The 18,233-nt window shown below is 33.9% G+C and overlaps 1 protein-coding gene across 2 annotated transcripts; it reads right to left on the minus strand.

Annotated features, from left to right (window-relative positions):
- Positions 1-3: 3 nt before the first annotated feature.
- LOC123317195 (protein yellow) lies at positions 4-18,025 on the minus strand. 2 transcript variants are annotated; one of them, XR_006538148.1, is made up of 4 exons: positions 17,687-18,025; positions 5,579-5,841; positions 303-1,490; positions 4-265 (listed from the first exon to the last, which is right to left on the minus strand). XR_006538148.1 is itself a non-coding variant. In XM_044903601.1 (3 exons), exons 2-3 carry the CDS (start codon positions 5,832-5,834, stop codon positions 397-399), a joined length of 1,350 nt encoding a protein of 449 aa, XP_044759536.1. In that variant the 5' UTR covers positions 5,835-5,841; positions 17,687-18,025; the 3' UTR covers positions 4-396. The 2 variants fall into 2 exon arrangements, 1 of the variants encoding a protein (XP_044759536.1); XM_044903601.1 differs by having other exon boundaries at positions 4-1,490.
- Between the last annotated feature and the right edge of the window lie 208 nt (positions 18,026-18,233).

Raw genomic sequence — 18,233 nt, forward strand, 5'->3', positions numbered from 1 at the left:
TGATTTACTTTGAGAGTTTTATTATATCCGATATTTATAAGCGAATGTTTGTTACAACACCTTTTATGATCTATATATCAAATAAATAAATGTTCTTCACTATAAAAGTTGAAAAAATGAATAATATCACATATCACAAATAACTCTAAACCATGACATATTGATATGGAATGAATATTCTATACTAGTAACATTTGGTGATATAAAAGTACAAAACCTGTATACTGAAAAAGTGGAATAAACTTACGGTGGACATTGGAAGAATGTTTTATACTAGAAACCAATCGATTTTCATATAAAATGAGCTATAATACTTGTACAACAATTTTACAATTACATTTGTGGCTATATTACACTTAAAGCTAAATTATTTACAATAAATAACCAAATAATATACTACACCCCAATCGATAACACTAGGGTTATAAATAACAATATAAGGGACATATGGAAAGTTGACGAAGAACCTGGGAGGTCATTTTGTGTTGTAGTTTCAACGTTTTTCTCAACGGCATTTGGTTTGAACCTATCCATAACGATAGATCTTTCAGTTTCGCAAACTGATCCTTTGATGGCCTCTGAAACTGGTGCTGTGAGGATTCTGAAATTGACATCAAGAGGATCCAACTTTCTGTACATAAATGTTGGTAGTCTATCCGAAAGAACCCACAAGTTATCGTTCTGGTCCACCTTAACATCGTTAGGGAAGACCATCGTGACATCATTTTGGTATATCCTTCCTTGATATTCCTTGGTGTATGGCTTGGTTGTACTCCAACAATCGATGGCATTCAAGTTGATCAAACCGTAGAAGAGAACACCAGTTTTCGAGTGGTAGAATGAAGCGGTGCTCTGCCCTCTTGGTCCTCTACTACCTAGGTTTGTGAAGTTGTGGTAACTGTTCCTTGCTAATTCTGGATCACGAAGGATCTCGGTGCTCACGGAAAATTCATTTAGACTGACCAGAGGGTGGAAGTAGAGGGTACTAAATCCGTTATCGTTTGGTGGCGTGAGAGCTAGACCAAAAATGGCATCATTCCAGTTCAAAGCAATACCAGATACGTTCAAATCCCCAGCCGAAGGATCGATACTGAAGTAGTTATGGGTTATCTTCCAAGAGGTGTTGTTTTTCCAGGAGTAAACAATCAGGGCTCCTTTACCAAGATCACCAATGTAAGCGAAAGAATCTTCGCAATTAACCACTTCAACAACTATGTTTGCAAGAAAGCTGTCTTCTTTCAGTTGGTCCTTAGGAATCACGTACTGTCTGATCAGAGAGTCATTCTTGAGGTTGTAGACGGTTATCCTTGGTGGTGCCAGGATTTTGGTGTCTCCCAGAAGGTCTGCGTTTCCTGTGTCCAGTACCCAGAGTCTGTCGCATTGATCCGCCTTTATTCTGAAGGGTGAAACTATTTCCGGGACGGAATTACCTCTGATGTTGTGGGCTGGCCAGTTTGGATAGGGGCGCAATTTAGGTGATCTTCTGGAATCTGAAGAAGTGAGAAAAAATTAGTTCTAATTCAGGTGTGTAAAACTGTCTAAAATTCAAGGCTTATAGAAGGAAAAAATAGTTATTTATGTACTAAGGATATAATTTCTCTAATACGTTGGTGCATATAAACTTTTATGTCATACTTGTTTGTTTTTGCATAAACATCAGCAAATATGAAAATTCAATTTCATTTTATTTCATTATGATATATTAAATTCATATAGGGGAAGTGTGCCTATGGAAAAATCTATTATTATCAAGTGAATAAGCTTATGTTCGCTAGGGTTGTTCGCTAGATGGCATTATTATTGGAAGGTATACATAGTAACACATGAATACGTGTCTTTTAGTGTTTTTTTTATGGCAGTTTATTCTTTCAGGTACCGTAGATTCGGGTGACTTGGGACGATTTTGAAATTCAACTTGTCATATTTCAAAAACGGTGACCTATTTTCATCTGAAACAGAGGTTCGAATATGCTTAATGATTCAGACTATTGATTAGGATATGTACCATGCTTCAGAATTCGGATATAGATTTAAAAAAAAATAAAATATACTTGTCCCAAGTCACCCATCGAGTTGGGAGACTTGGGACACAAGTTAAAATCCATTGATTTCTCAACTGTCAAATGAAATAGAGGTGACTTGGAACGGTGTATAGTTTTCAAAAATTAGAATTTGTGATTATATAGTTGAAATTCGGTAAGGAAATTAAATGATAAACCTCTATTACAGCTAAAGTAAATATATTGCAACTCAAATATAAAAAAACTAAACAAAAAAAGGGAACTTTGATTCCTTTCATTCTTTGGTGATTTCTTTGGGGAAATAACGTAAATAATATGATCCTGCGAAAAATCGGCATATTTACTGCTGCCAATGCGCCGCTTGTAGGTATCTATTCGGCATTGTCCCAAGTCACACTATGAAACAACAACATAAATGAAGGAGATCCGTGTTGCCGTTTGATTTGTAAACAACCTTGTTTCATGACCAAACTGGTTAAAGACCAATTTAATAATCACTTTTATTTTATTTTCAGTTATATGACATCATAGGACACATATGCGCTTATGATGGCATACAAGACCTAATTTTTGAAAATGCTTTCATTCATTTCCTTTCAGATTAATGCTGAAAATATGCGAAAAAACTTATACTACATGTGAGTAACACCAAATATGTACCTATAGTCGATGTTACCCAAAGAAACATTTTTTCACCAAGATATTTTGATAATTCGTTAAGGGTGCCAAGATGGCACACTTTCCATACTACTCTGCTCACTGATGAATGTTTATCATATTGCTTTTGACATCAACATTGATGTGCCGTCAAAACGTATCATGTCATTTCGAAAAAACTGATAACTAATTTATCGAACTTCCTTCCAAATTAATGATGACATGCAAAATTGAAAAGAGAAAATTCAACTGTTGCAGATGAGGATAGCAGAATTAAAATAACAACTTTGGAAAACCAGTTTTTAATTATTCAATGACAAGGGAACGGGAGTCGGACGATGATAAATAGGTTTACCTACTTCCCATATCTCCTAAATTTTTTACATTGAAAACGATACGAAACCTGATGTTAATTTTCCAGTTTATGAAATGTACGTTCTGGTCAGTGTACATTATTTCATACCGATAGATTAATCACAAAATATCGTGAGTTAATTCCTTATTTGTCAAGGATTATGATCAACTGAATTTTTTTCCGATCACTAAAGTGGAGGAATGTGATAACAAACGTATTATATACTGAATTCTTGAACGGATTGACTTCTCAATGAAAGGTTGAACGGAATATAAAAATGGGAAACAATCTTTAATTGAAGGCAAATGATCAAGTTTCTGCGAAGGTAACTTGATTTTGTTATTGAAATTTCTTTACAAATTTCGAAATTTCAAATGATACAAGAATAGTGAAAATCTCTGTTCTGCTAGTGCTTGAAAGTCAAAATTTAGAAGTCTAGTGAAATTATATTCAGGGTGTTTCTCGAGTAAACGGACAAAGGAAAACCGTGAATATATATGCCTTAGGTAGTATGCTTCCGATAAACATGAGGTTTTCCCAAATTTCTTGCATTTTCGTTTGGCTGTAACTCCTGAAATTCCCGATCGATTCGACTCAAAATTTATATTTACGTTAAAGTTGTTAGATTCAATGGAATAGAACATTAAAATTCGACAAAAATCAGGACCGGATTCAGTGAGGCTTTTGTCAATTTCAAACTTATGAAAACCAGTCTGTATGTAGTTTTCCATCATAATTTCAACATTTAAGTTATGTGAATGTATGATTGTCTCGAAATAAATGAATCATTGGATTGCCCCACCTGTGGATCATGTTTTATGAATTTTTGTTTTGTGGTCAGACTACTCTAAGGAATAGACCACTTCATGAAAATGGATTTAGAAATTTTTAATTGCAGTTTTTCATTCAACAAATATTCTGTTGAATGAATTCAACAATTATACCATATTCGATCGTTCAAAATTGTCATTCACAATGATAAAATGTTAAATACATAAATATGGAAGGAAAAACTACACTATCTTGAAACTTATAAATGAAACTTGATCTTCAGAATTTCGTCGCAAGCAGCATTTATTCGATCTAATAAATGTTCCATTGTCAAGATATCCGTTTCATAGAACTTGGTCTTCAAATAACCCCAAAGAAAGAAATTGAGGGGTGACAGATAAGGGGATCAAAGCACACCAATGTTGGGGTCCCCCCTTCCAATCCATCCGTTTGCATATTCTCTATTAGTAAAATTGTGGGGCATCCTAAAAATTACTTAAATTGATAAAGGGACCTGAAATACTGATTCTGTGCATGAATATGCATGATCAATGTTTCAATAACAAAGAGCACTAAGACCATAATCTCCATACATCCAATAATGGCAATAATAAAAAATTCAAAGAAACATACATCATATTCGAATTTTCAGTTATTACCCCCACTAAAAGGGTGAATGAGGTCAAAATGAATCCTGAAAAGTACTTGACGTTCAAGTTTTATATAAAAGTCGGTTCATTGTGAAGATATCAAGTTATAATTTTTTTTTTCATGATAACGTAGTTTTTATTTCTACCTTTGTTCATTATCAATAATAAAGATTATAATCACTGTGAATGACTCTTCTGAATAACCAGATATGCTATAAATATCAAAAACAAAACAAAATATCAGTTGAACATTTCCAAATCCATTTTTATAGGGCTTTTTCAAGAGGTGTTCGACCACAAAAAAATTATTCATTGAAAATAATCCAAGGATGGGGCATACCACCGGTGCATTGAATTTGAGAGAATCGTCCATGCAGATAACTAAAATATTGAAATTATGATGAAAAACTACATACAGGGTCTTTTTCATGAGTTTGAATTTAAATATAGACTCAATGAGTCCGGTCCAGAGTTTTGTCCAATTTTAATGTTTAACAACAACGTCGTTGAAAAATATCAATAGTTATAGCCAAACGAAAATTCGAGAAATTTTAGACAATCCCCTGGAGTACCCAATGACCATATGCACCGTTTCATTTAACGAGAATAATTCCTTAAACATCCTTTTTTTCCTTAGAGATTCTATGCTTGAACGCCGTTTTAAAGCTACGTTCAATCGAACGGTGCATACGGCACATGAGATGTTTTTGAACTCAGCTCCATGACGTTTATTCACGGTTTTCATTGGTCCGTTTACTCGTGAAACACCCTGTGGATTTCACACAAGTATAGTTCATTTATTAATCATTTTCAATAAAATTACTCCTGCAATTGATAGATATTCTTTCATCACAACAATTCATCGAATTATCATATATCATTTCCACAAACGTGAAGAAGAAAAATCGAATGATATTCATAATCAGTCGAAGATGTTTCAAAAATATTTCTCGAGATACATACAAAATTGAAAGAGTAAAATAAACTACTTCAATTTTGAAACGCCATATATTGGTCAACATAAAATATAAGAATTATGTGAAAAATATGAAAGAATGCAGCATCGATATTCTAACCGTGGAAAATAAACGGATGAAAAGAATGTGTGCAAGATTCTGATTTACCTGTTATATCTACGTATGCCAAGGACGCAGCCACCCCCGATTTCCATCTTGGCACAGTGATGAATAATTTATTTTCATACACTTCCAAGCCCAACGGTAGATTGTTTTCTTGTATGAAATCCTCATGCTCCACGGCAAATTTCTTGTGATTTTCCGAAGGGAATTCGAAGTCCAGTTGATTCCACTGGAACTTCACGTCCAGATCTGCGGAAGCTTGAAGGCACATAAGGCCAAGTAAAACCAAGAAAGGCCCCATTGTGGGTCTGAAAAAAAAAAATCAAAAACCCGCTTAGTTTTCTTTCACAACATGAAAATCCTCGAAAATTTTACCCTTTGGTATCTTGATTGTACGCCACTGAAAATATTTAGTATTTTCGATTTTATAGTTCTCGTATGATTTTGGGTGAGATCAAGTAAGAATGACTCTGTGTGTGTAGAATATGCGACGTTTCTTGATTCACTTGTGCAAATAATGAAAATAAGAATAGTATCCCAGCTATATAAATATAATAAAAGTGTTGAATTTCCATGTGAAGATTTATGTTGTTTGTCTGTCGGAATATTAGCCATGAATAAAAACTCGAGATAGATTCTGAGTATACCTGACGAAATATAAAATATTCGGGTATTGTTGAGCAATCCGGATGACTCAAAAATAATGGTGTATGAATCACCGTTAATCGTAAAGACAAGTGTATTAGACGGAACTGATATAAATGAATTTAACCTAGAATAAAAGCACTTCCTGCTTGTTGCAGTCCAAGAGAGACAATACAAATATCGATTACGTTTGAAATTCAATACGAAACCCTTTGAACAACAGCCTTCCTTTCAAATACTTCCTTCGTTTCAGCAGGTGTGCAACATTTCCTACTCTATTCATGCAAGGTTGAACTGTGAGCAAAATTAATTTCGAATTTCGGTTCGATATTGTTCGCATAAAATAATGGAGCACCTGTTAGAAATCTTTTTAACGTTTTGAAAAGATGAAAATGCTGTGTGCTCATTTAAGGTGCGGCAAAAATGGAGGAGGCGATTTCTAGTGCAAAAACATTAATATTTCGCGTATGCCTCCTTTCTCAGATATGCAGTGTCAAAACAGGGAATTTTTCTAATTTTTTCGTTGATAAAATTGGGGGAAAGAGATATTCCGTTAACGTTTTCGAATTAAAAATATTTCATTATTTCGAACAAATAAAATGGAATCATCTGCCTACTATTACCGCCACTTAAAGACACCCTATTTTCTGGCAAGATGAAAATTGACAGCTGAAAAACAGGCGTGTTTATCAGAAAAGATCCTTTTAGTCTAATATTCTAAAGATGACCTTTCTAAGGATCAGAAAGAGTGGAAAGCACAGACGCAATTTCAAACATTTTTGTGTAGGCTATCATGAGAAAAGTTACCACTTTTGACACACGTATCTCAGAACAGGTGCGCATATTTGACCCCATATTCTTTAGGATGAATAAATGTTTGAGTAAGCACTCTGTATACTCCATTCACTTTTGTTTTAGCACTCGGTTGGCCATGGGAATTTGGCACATTTCACTCTGTATAGTACGAAAATGTGGGGTTATGACGCTTGTCAAAAAATTTTTGGGTTTTAAATCAACGCTATGTTGCCCGTTCTAATAAAAGTTTCTGTTATTATGTATTTTATCACAATGTCGAATCTCTTCGGAAAATATGTGACGAACATAATTGAAGTTTATACAAACTGATTCAATTGAATTGAATTGAATTGAATTGATTGAAGGCATATACCAAAAAAGTTATTTGCATGGAAAATGCAAGAGATCAGTATAATATCATAATATGCACTAGCTTGAGGGGAGGTAATGTTCGTTATCTTCTTTGGCTAAAGTTTGAATACGTTACATCAGTTGTAGATTTCAAAAAGATCAACCCGAAGATGAAATGCATATGATGCAGTGGTTGGGAATGGGTACCTCTCGAAGGAATTAACAAATAATTATAAAAATGTTTAATTCTTCAACAAAAATTATCTTGCATCAATGGAAGTAAAAGAAATCGAAGGAAATTTCAAGTCAAGATGAACTTCACCTTTGAACAAAAATTTCACATGAATAAACAATTAACAGCACACCTGGCTCGTAGTTGTGGCAGTTCATCTTAATACATTGGTATAATAATAATTAGGTTATTATTGGTACCTTAAGACATTGACAATGTATAGGACAAGTCAAATGAAAAATAGAAAAATCAATTTTCGGGAACTTATTCTACGATGACATTCATCGAAAATAAAAGGAAATTCTTTGTCATCCTCTTCATTCACAATCTTTCTGATTGTGGAAATATTCAGCTGAAATATAAGTCGTTAAGGTTAAGATGAAACATTATATAAATTCTTTTACATTGAATATGTTCGCTTACCGTCTGACGTATTGTGGATTTTAAAATATCAGGGTATAACTATTTGAATGAGCGGGACCTGAATTCCAAATAGCACTTCCTGAAACCCTGTCTCTTTTTTTCAATCACTTTCGGCATTTTCGTAATAAAAATTGATATAAGTTGTGGCAACGGCGTTACGATATTACATGAGTGCCAACTGTACTCCGTTCTAGTTACAAAAACTTGGGAAAATTATTTCATGGCCAACCGACTGCTAAAATAACTGTGAATGGAGTATATCCTAAAATGCACCCCTGGGATTTAGAGCCCTTTGACATATAACCTATAATTCTAGATTTCTGGAATTTAGGGACCATTCAGTCAAAATTTCGCAAAGTTAACTAAAACTCCGTAGGTAGTCGTGAAAAATAAAATGAATTCTCACTACACGTTGGAAGAATTCATTTTCCAGAAAAAAATTGATTTATGATGTGATTGATACCCTTTAACTATTTTTTGTTATCACTGAACCATTTGGCTTATCGAAAACAGATTTCGAAAATTTGGACTAAATATACAAGAAAATACAGTTTCTGGGAGTCATGATGAAAGGACATTTTTCCTATATTTTGAAAAATATTTCCTTTTTCCGGACCACCTGTATTTTCTGAGACTCGATAAAAAAAAATAAGAAAAATCTCACTTCACTTCAATTGACATTATTTGGAACTAATTCGTAGATTCTGAACAATCAATGTTCGTTTTATTGCAACGTATTACTTTATGAAACCCGCAGCTCAAATTTTATGGCATTGTTTTTATGATCATCCAACACCAGAAGAGAATGACTCGACTTTCTCTTGCATGGGAACTTGACAATTTTTATAGAATACACTAGACCCCTCGTCATGTCTTATGATGTAAATTGTAGACTATTATTATTATACTAGTAATTGGTTTGATGAACTTGCTAAACAAGATGCCAATTAAATGAACGGTCAACAAAATCTTCGTGATCGCAAGTGTGTACATTTGTTTGTTTGTCTTCCAGCCTAGATTACGTCATTTCGAATTCCTGAATGGTCAAGACTATCTAGATTCTAGGCAATCTCGTATAGGTCGAAATATTTTATAATCAGAAAGAAGACAGTCAACTTTCTTCTCGAGACGTCCTCAAGTAGATATGCTAAAAAGCAAATTGACGTTTTCTGTTAGAAAGTTATGCTTTGTTTGAATTAAATCATTCTTGGTTTTCTTTTATATACAGGGTGTCTCAAGATGTTCCATACAGCCTATATCTCGACTCTTGGACGAGGTATAAAGTTCAAACAAGAGGTATTTTGAATGGCGTCAAAAAATTTACCAGAATCCGTCGTTAAAATTTTGTTTTTTATTACCAGCCCTAAAAAAACTACCCACAGCTTTTTTTTTAAATACCCTTATATTTTTTTTAACTTTAAACGATTCCCCACTGAAGAAAAAAATATGTTGAAATTATTTTAAGTATATTCAACCCTTGAAAATAATAATTATGAATTCTGGCACATCCCCCATTTTTGCGATTTATGGTGAATTATTTTTGGTGTCCCAAGATTGCATACAGTCAATATCTCGGCTCTCAGAGTGGGTAGAAAGTTCAAAGAAAAAGTATTCCACATTGCATCAAAAACTCTACCAGAATTCGTCGTTATAATTTGGTTTCTAATTACCACCCCTTGAAATCCACCATCGTATTTTTTTGAATTGCACCCTTATATTTTTTTCACTCTAAACTAAAATAAAAATTTAAATTGTCCTCTTATATTCTGTTAAAACAATAATTAAATTAAATAAGGTTAACTAATTTTTCTTTTATTGCGGAATTGTTTAGAGTGAACAAAATATAACGGTACAATTTAAATTTTTCTTTTACTAGGGAATCATTTAGAGTGAAAAAATTATAAGGGTGAAAAAACCTGGGGGCGGTGTTTTAGGGGTGGTAATTAGAAACAAAATTGTAACGACGGATTCGTGTAGAGTTTTTGATGCCATTTAAAATATTCTTTATTTGAACTTTCTACCCTGTCTGAGAGCCGAGATATTGACTGTATGGAACATTTTGGGACACCCCTTATATTCACGATCCAACACATACCGAATGTACGTAAACGTATACTTCATTCAACTTTATTTTAGCAGTCGGTTGGCCATGGAAATTTGACACATTTCACTCTGTATAGTACGAAAATGTGGGGTTATGAAGCTTGTCAAAACATTTTTGGGTTTTAAATCAACGCTATGTTGCCCGTTCTACGTAAAAGTTTCTGTAATTACGTATTTTATCACAATGTCGAATCTGTTCGGAAAATATCTGACGAACATAATTGAAGTTTATACAAACTGATTGAAGGCATACCAAATCCAGTTATTTGCATGGAAAATACAAGAGACCAGTATAATATCATAATATGCACTAGCTTGAGGAGAGTTAATGTTCGTTATCTTCTTTGGCTTACATCACTTGTAGATTTCAAAAATATTAACCCGAAGATGAAATGCATATGATGCAGTGGTTGGCAATGGGTATCTCCCGAAGGAATTAACAGATAATTACAAGAATGTTAAATTCTTCAACAAAAATCATCTTGCATCAATATAAGTAAAAGGAATTGAAGGAAGTTTCAAGTTAAGATGAACTTCACCTTTGAACAAAAATTTCACATGAATAAACAAGTAACAGGGCAACTTGCGCGTATTTGTGGCTATTCATCTTAATACATTGATGTAATTATAATATTTAGGTATTTATTAGTACCTTAAGACATTTACATTGTATGGGACAAGTCAAATGAAAAATAGAAAAATCCATTTTAGGGAACTTATTCTCCGATGACATTTATCGAAAATCCTGTAGTAAACTTTTCGCATTAATTCACTCAAACATAAAATTCTGAAATGCCACCACTTTTTTGGGTCTCCCAATAGAAGGAAATTCTTTGTCATCCTCTTCATTCACAATCTTTCTGATTGTGGAAATATTCAGCTGAAATATAAGTCGTTTAGATTCAGATGAAACATCATATAAATTCTCTTACATTGAATATGTTCGCTACCGTCTGACGTATTGTGGATTTTAGAATATCAGGGTATAACTATGTGGAGGAGCGGACCTGAATTCTAAATAGCACTTCCTGAAACCCTGTCTCTTTTTTCAATCACTTTCGGCATTTTCGTAATAAAAATTGATTTAGTTGTGGCAACGGCGTTATGACATTAACGACATTTCATGAGTGCCAACCCAACTTCGTTCTAGTTACAAAAACTTGAGAAAATTATTTCATGGCCAACCGACTGCTAAAATAAATTTGAATGAAGTATATACGTTGTAGTTGTAATTCTATAACGTTGATGATTGCTCGATATACTTAAATGCCTCAGGACATCGTATTTCCAATTACCTTCCAAGGGTAATGATAAAAAATAATGGCTTCACATATTTTCAACTTATCTACTCAACTATCGCTAGTCATGTTCAACCAGTGTGAAAAAATCATCAGTGTCTATATCCATTGCAACTACATACATGTATCTGAAAGGCATTTATGTCACAGTTTATCAATTTTTCCATAAATCATGTCCACAATGACTAAGTTCATCCTTAAAATGGAGAATCAAACGTATACGAAACAAGGTTAACCACACACCATATCCTGTTGATCGGAATTTTGATTCAGTTCATATTGCCAACATATCATCAACATCATTAACAAACTCTGTTAGAAAATATCGTTATTTTAGGATTGTATGGACTAGACTCTCCCATCAACAAAAATGGCTTTATAATTCCAGTTTATACAGAGTTAGACTTTTGCATGACCATTCTACCGAGTGATCCCGAATTGGAGCTATCTGACATCTACAATAATTGTAGAGAAGAAACCAAAAATCAAAATATATAATTATAGTATATAGATAAGTTACCTACAATAATTATAACTATCAACTCGAATCTTGATATTTGGTTTCTTCTCTGCCAAATTTTTCCAATTCAAAACCCTTCTCGTCATAGGACGATAACAAACATATTCATTGATACCTAGTTTATCATTAACAGTGTGAATATTCCAGAAGTTTCTGATTTGCGTCATCTCCAGCTCTACTGGCAATTATTGAAGGATAACCTTCGAATATCCGACACCATTTCTTTTAACTCGAATAGAACAAGTCATAATTTCCAAATTTCCCCACAGACGACATGTCCCAATTGAACAGATCACTCGGTCAAACAAAATTAACTCCAACCAGTCTGTCACCGGCACCGACATTTAAAATCGGGCTATGAATAAGTTTTGTTTTAGCAAAATTGGTCAAGGCGGCGTTGGTGACGAATGTAAGTAGTTGTAGTAGGTACTTGGAGAGGCTGATGCTGGGGCAAGATAACCCATTGGTCGTAGGATGCGGGCAGAGCTTTAACTCTTTGACAAATGTAATTTTAATTCATTTAATGTCGTTGTTTACATTTTGACGTACAAGCCAATTGGGATTTTCTAGAAGATGTTCGTTAGAATACAATCGACAATTTTTCTCAGTATTATGTTATTGAAATATTATTCAATGGTTTCTGAGTTTTGAAGCGAGTCCTTCACATTATGCATACAGAATCAGCTTGATTGTGGGAGAATTATACTTATTGTTGTAGGCTTGCTGTATGAAAGAATATATAACTGATGTTACGTAATTAAGAACTGAAATGAAGAAACAAACAAAAACTCTTTGAAGAGTGATGTCTGCAATTGATTTTTAACACATTTCTGTCACTTTAAGATATTAGAGTTTCAGATTTTTCATGGATTTCTTTCATCGCAACCATGCTACAGGTCTCTTTGCGAGTTAAGCCAGGTTTATGCTGTTTGGTAACTTATCCCCTAACTCTTGAAGTTTTCTGCTTATTGGATGTGAAACTCCAGCGTTTAGAATTTGAACAGGACATAAACTAGCCTTGATTTCAAAATTTTTTATGATTCTCGACTAGCCAGGAACCAGTCCTAAACTAAAGTCTGCCTATGCCCTAATCCCTAAAATGGTTTCTAGACAGTCGAAAAATTTCATATTTCAAAGCTAAACCATTTCCAGGTGTAATTAAGAAGTGCTCAACTCATCAAATCATCGCTTGATTGGTCAAGTTTATTTCAGAGCCCAGTTGTATCTATAGTTCAAGTCCAAGCTGAGTTCAGGTTTGAACTCTGAAAAAATCCTACAATTTTGTACTGTCGAGCTAGGTGTACAACTCAGATAAGTCAATTTAATTTCAGATTAATTTCCGAAAACGTCAATAATTGTAAAGGTAATATCAATAGTTATTAGGAAAAAAAAAATAATATCAATATCCATATCCTCTGAATCACAAATGACGATGATCTGAATTATTACAACTGATGGTTTCTGAAATAAATCTGACGAATCTGAATTACAATTAACGGTAGCTGAAATAAATGTGACTAAACTGAATTTTAAATCACCATTTCTTATTTGAATTTCAGTTGATCATTTTTGAATTACACATGGAAAGAGTGTAGTTTTTGGTGGCATGTAACTTCAACATTTATACGGGTGTTGTGGTTCTGTGTTTGAGGTAATTTCCTAATTACTTTTAATTCAAATTTATAAATGTTGTCTTTTTGTTCTACCTTAAGAGTTTGATTGATTCCTGAATCTCAACTTGATTTTGCTCCTACTTTTGGAATAATTGAATAAATTTCTTATTATTTATTCTTTTTTCTTTACCTGGACAGGATGCAACCTGAACAAATTTTGAGTACATATGAGGTAGAGCGAAAGAAATGCTAGATTTCCATTTGATAGAAGAGTTATTACTTTTGGGGAGTCGACAGAAATTAAAGATGTTTTCTTAAAATATATAAAGTAAAGAAGAAATGGAAAATTTTTGAATTGAATGTTATGTACACTTTTCTGTTCGGGCTCAATGTGTAGATGGTTCTGCCGCCTTGCAAATAATGAAGGAATTTAAAAAAAAAATGCATATTTTTAACGCTCTACAACAAAGGTCATTTTTCGATAAATTAACTCAGTCGAAAGATATTCAAGGTTAAAGTTCGATTTACCCCTAATTTAGCCGTTTTCTTTATAAGACTCTCAAATTTATAAGTTTGCAGGTTTCAAAAGAAAGTTAACTCAGAGTAAAAAAAATATTCCAATTGAACGATTGATGCTAGTTTTCGAAAACCAGTATTTTCAAAAGAGTTAACTGTCATTAATTATTCGTATCAAGTACCCCGTCTATCTTCACTATATAACAAATATATAATGGTTAACAGTCTTCAGAGGTCTAATTTATATTTTGTAAAATTTTTTCTAAAAACATGAATAATATTTTGGCGAATCATTCAGAAAAAGAGCTAAATTGGCGGTAAATTAAACTTTGACATAGAATAACTTTCGAGTGAGTTCAGTCATCGAAAAATGACTTGAGAGTTTTTGTACATGTACAAAAAAGATCTCAAGTCATTAAAGAATTTAACGCTGCAGCGTTAAATTCTCTACAAAATATAGAAAGGATATTGCAATGTAATTTATCGTTCATTACCTAATTATGAAAATCAGTGTGTTATTCTCATGGAAAATCGAAAAGTGCGATGCGGGCAATCTAAACATTAATATTGAGGGCTCATATTTTCAGAGGCCTATTTTGGCATTCAAACAAAACTTTTGAGGGGTTCCGAGCAAAAATAATTTTATTTTAAACGCCTTAATACCTACAATTTAAATCATTATTTTTACGAAGATTTTCAAAATTGTGATTGTTTATTTCGAATTCAGGATCTATCGTTTCGGGGTAATTCTGATGAAAACAAAACTGTCAGAATAAAATATATCATCTGAATTACTAGATAAAAAATATGAGACGAAGGTGAAATATCAAAGTAATATCGTAATAATTGAATAGAGGAGAATCGAATAAAATTTGATCCTATTAATTAAAACTCCTACGCAAAATCTCTCCTGCATGTTTATGGCCAATCGATCGGATTGTTTGTTTTATTTGTAGTAATATTTTGTTTGTTTCACCACACTAGATTATCGATTGCAAAAATGCATCATAAACAGTTTTTCCTGAGAATATAACGCTGCAACACCAACAACACGTGATAATCTTTGGCATGACTGAGGGGAATTTCCCGGTAGATTTTCCACGTCTTAGGTCTTGGTTATAGGGGTGAGGGAGAAAAATACCCATTTCCATGTTGATAATCGCTAACTGTTTGATCAATAATCCAAAATGGGCACGTTATTGTGAGGAAACGTTTTAATTTGGAATGTTGAAACCTATTAAAAAGTCATCATAACTGTTAGTTACGATATCTCTAGAGGAAACGTTGATGGAGCCAGGTAGTGCCTTCTGCGTGCATGATAAATGTCGAAAATCGTAACAGACGTTTATATTATACTATGAACCAGTAATTGTGCTGGTAATGCCTTAAAAGTTCGAAATAAACTGATGCCTATGTGTTTGAAGAAAATGTTTCTGACGAGTTGGAAAACACAAATTAGAACTCAATGCTGCTAATTCACTTTTTTAGTATATTTACAATAGTTATTCATATTGAGGGGCACAAATCCAAAAACACATTCAAAGAGAACACACTGAATATCATCGATGAAGTCTACACTTCATCTTCCCTGCTAACCCTTCGTGTTGATGATGATTCACAACATGAGGGTTCCAAAGAGAAGCAGAACAATTAAGGGGGAAGCCCTGTGTCAATCAGACTCCTTTTTCCCATGCACGAACCGCACACAAGAATAGCAGGAAATTTGACCCGAGAGACGTAGATTCGTAGATAGATCTGAATATCTTATTTTTTATCATCTGATCCGAAGTAAGGACGCATCGAAAGGAACATTTAAATTAAACAAGGAGGACTGAATATGTTCAAACTCTGGATATTATCTAAAATCATCTATAAAAACGTTGAATTTCAATATTAAATCAGTGAATATCGCGATGAAATGGGAAATAAAAATTGAGACGCAGAATAGAGTGTTCCTAAATTGGTCAATTTTAAGAATTGAAGTGCTCTAAACTTGGGACCGAAAGCGCTTCATTCTCCAAACAGGGGATGTCAAGAAGATACAGCAGATTGCTAGAAGATATAGAAGATTGCTATATATCTTCTTGGAGGGTGTTGAAAGTTTGAATTCTTTCTCAAGTTTTGTTTCTCATAGCCTCAGAACTCCACAAGATATTCGTCTAAAATTTGGCTCAGATATGAGTGATATGACAAGGGTTACAATTATGGCTCATGAACATTTCGGTTTCGAATTTACAGGGTGATATTTTTACTCTCACTTATTCTGACAGAACTTTTTCTGGTGGACCGCTGTCTGGTTTGAAAAATTGTGAAAAGAAGCTTTGTTTCTGTACTAAACTTCTTGGTCTCTTATAGTTTTGTCACATCTGCTACCAATTCCTGAATTTCGAGAAAAATTTACACAATTCTCTAGAAATTCTGAAAAAGTTTAAATATTGGGTATCTTTTCTTCGTAGAAATAAGCACAAACAAATCGAATTCCTCTTAAACGATCCTTATAGCTCAGAACTACGATTTTGAAGGTTGGGGGATGAGGAAAACACCCAAAAAACATATTTTCCATACCTTTTATCAGGGGCAAATAAGCAAGAAGTATTTCTTTGTCCGAACACATAATTCTTTATGAAGAAACATTGGGTCAAAGATACAGCCCAAATCGCAGAAGGGTTGTATATTTAACCATTAACTTCATGACTTTCGCTGAATCATTTTCCTGGTATTGAGAGTTTGAACTTCGATTTGCTTATACAGGGGGTTCATTTATCAATGAACATACAGCAACTTGAGCTAGAGCTACCCTAGGCGAGTTCAAAACACCCATATATGGTAGATCTAATCAATTCCATATCCGAGATACAAAGTGCTTCATGTATTCACCTAAAATTACAATTTCTCATCACTTTTGAACCAATCAGTAAAGTCGGTTGATATTTGGAATATATGATTCACTTGTACGGGTCGGTAGATTCACATTTAAATTTTCAAAAAATGTCAGGTCCGTAACTGAAAAATATGGGACATCTTCCAAGCTGCCATTCCATACCCTGTGTATCAAAATTTTTGGATTTGATGGAGTTATTTGAGAAGAGCAGAAAATTTTCAATGAGATTCAGTAGATTTCATTGTCCTGCCCGACATTTTGCTCAAAGGAAACTCCAGGGAATGAGAAGTGAGAAATTTTTTCTTTGCTTATTTTGGTTACAAATCGTTCTAAGACCTGTGTAAGTTATTATATCAACCGACTATACTGGTTGTTTCAAAAGTTATGAGAAATTCAAATTTTATGGAATTGATTGGACCTATCTAATATGGTAGTTTTGGACTCGCCTAGGGTAGCTCTAGCTCAGGTTACCGTATGTTCATTTGCCAATGAAACACCCTGTATATGAAGAATCTGGAGTATCTGATGAAAAGTTTATACTCTCCATTCCCAAAAGAGTAGGTAATCTACATTGGTATACTTTTATACTTTCCACAAGAAAATAAAGTTCGTTAAAGATCTTCAGGAAATTTTGATGACTTCATGCACTAAATATGTGGCCGCTTGCCTCCGAAGGAAAAAACAATTCACAACTCTCAAGAAAAATTAACGGATCTAATTCAATTAGTCGCGAAACATTATTAATCCAAATTGAAGATGACAAGAATGAAACTTACCGAAAAAATTAATGGTAAAATCCACAACCACCAACCGCGCTCAAATTCAAACTGCTCACTGTGTTCACTATCACTTGATCTGCCTCACGAAACTACTGAACTGTGTTACTCCAGAGCACATGACAAACGCCGATTCAGGTGCGACCCAACCTTCGCTATTCTTGCTCAACACTTGCGGGAACAGTGAAAGTACTGGATATTACTGACTGATGAACGAAAGAGCTTTATTCTTTATTGTTAAAGGTAATTCCGCCAATTTTAACGTACAACTCGGTCTGGGAGGCAGCTGTCGAGTAAATCGGTTGGGGTTGTAGACAACGGTAGGGCGCAGATCAAATGGGGTCGTGATTTTCTACTGGCCCTTCGAGACTGATAAACCAGATTGAATTGATGTATATAGAGTGATGACGCGATAGTGCATGGGGGCAGAGTGATTTGTTGGAGATTAAATGGTTGGACATTGGTACCCTCTCTACTGTTCTAAAAGAATGACATTCTCCCTGTAATCAAAGAGATGCAGTTTAGGAAACCGAATAGAGGTCTTAGA

This window comes from Coccinella septempunctata, chromosome 7 (genome assembly GCF_907165205.1).
Source record: "Coccinella septempunctata chromosome 7, icCocSept1.1, whole genome shotgun sequence".
Classification (NCBI taxonomy): Eukaryota; Metazoa; Arthropoda; class Insecta; order Coleoptera; family Coccinellidae; genus Coccinella; species Coccinella septempunctata.

Excerpts from the sequence above, each read along its gene's own strand:
- LOC123317195 (XM_044903601.1), bottom strand. The coding sequence starts at position 5,834 with ATGGGGCCTTTCTTGGTTTTACTTGGCCTTATGTGCCTTCAAGCTTCC. Across the intron at positions 1,491-5,578 it reads GGCATACGTAGATATAACAG|ATTCCAGAAGATCACCTAAA; the intron begins GTAAATCAGAAT and ends TCACTTCTTCAG.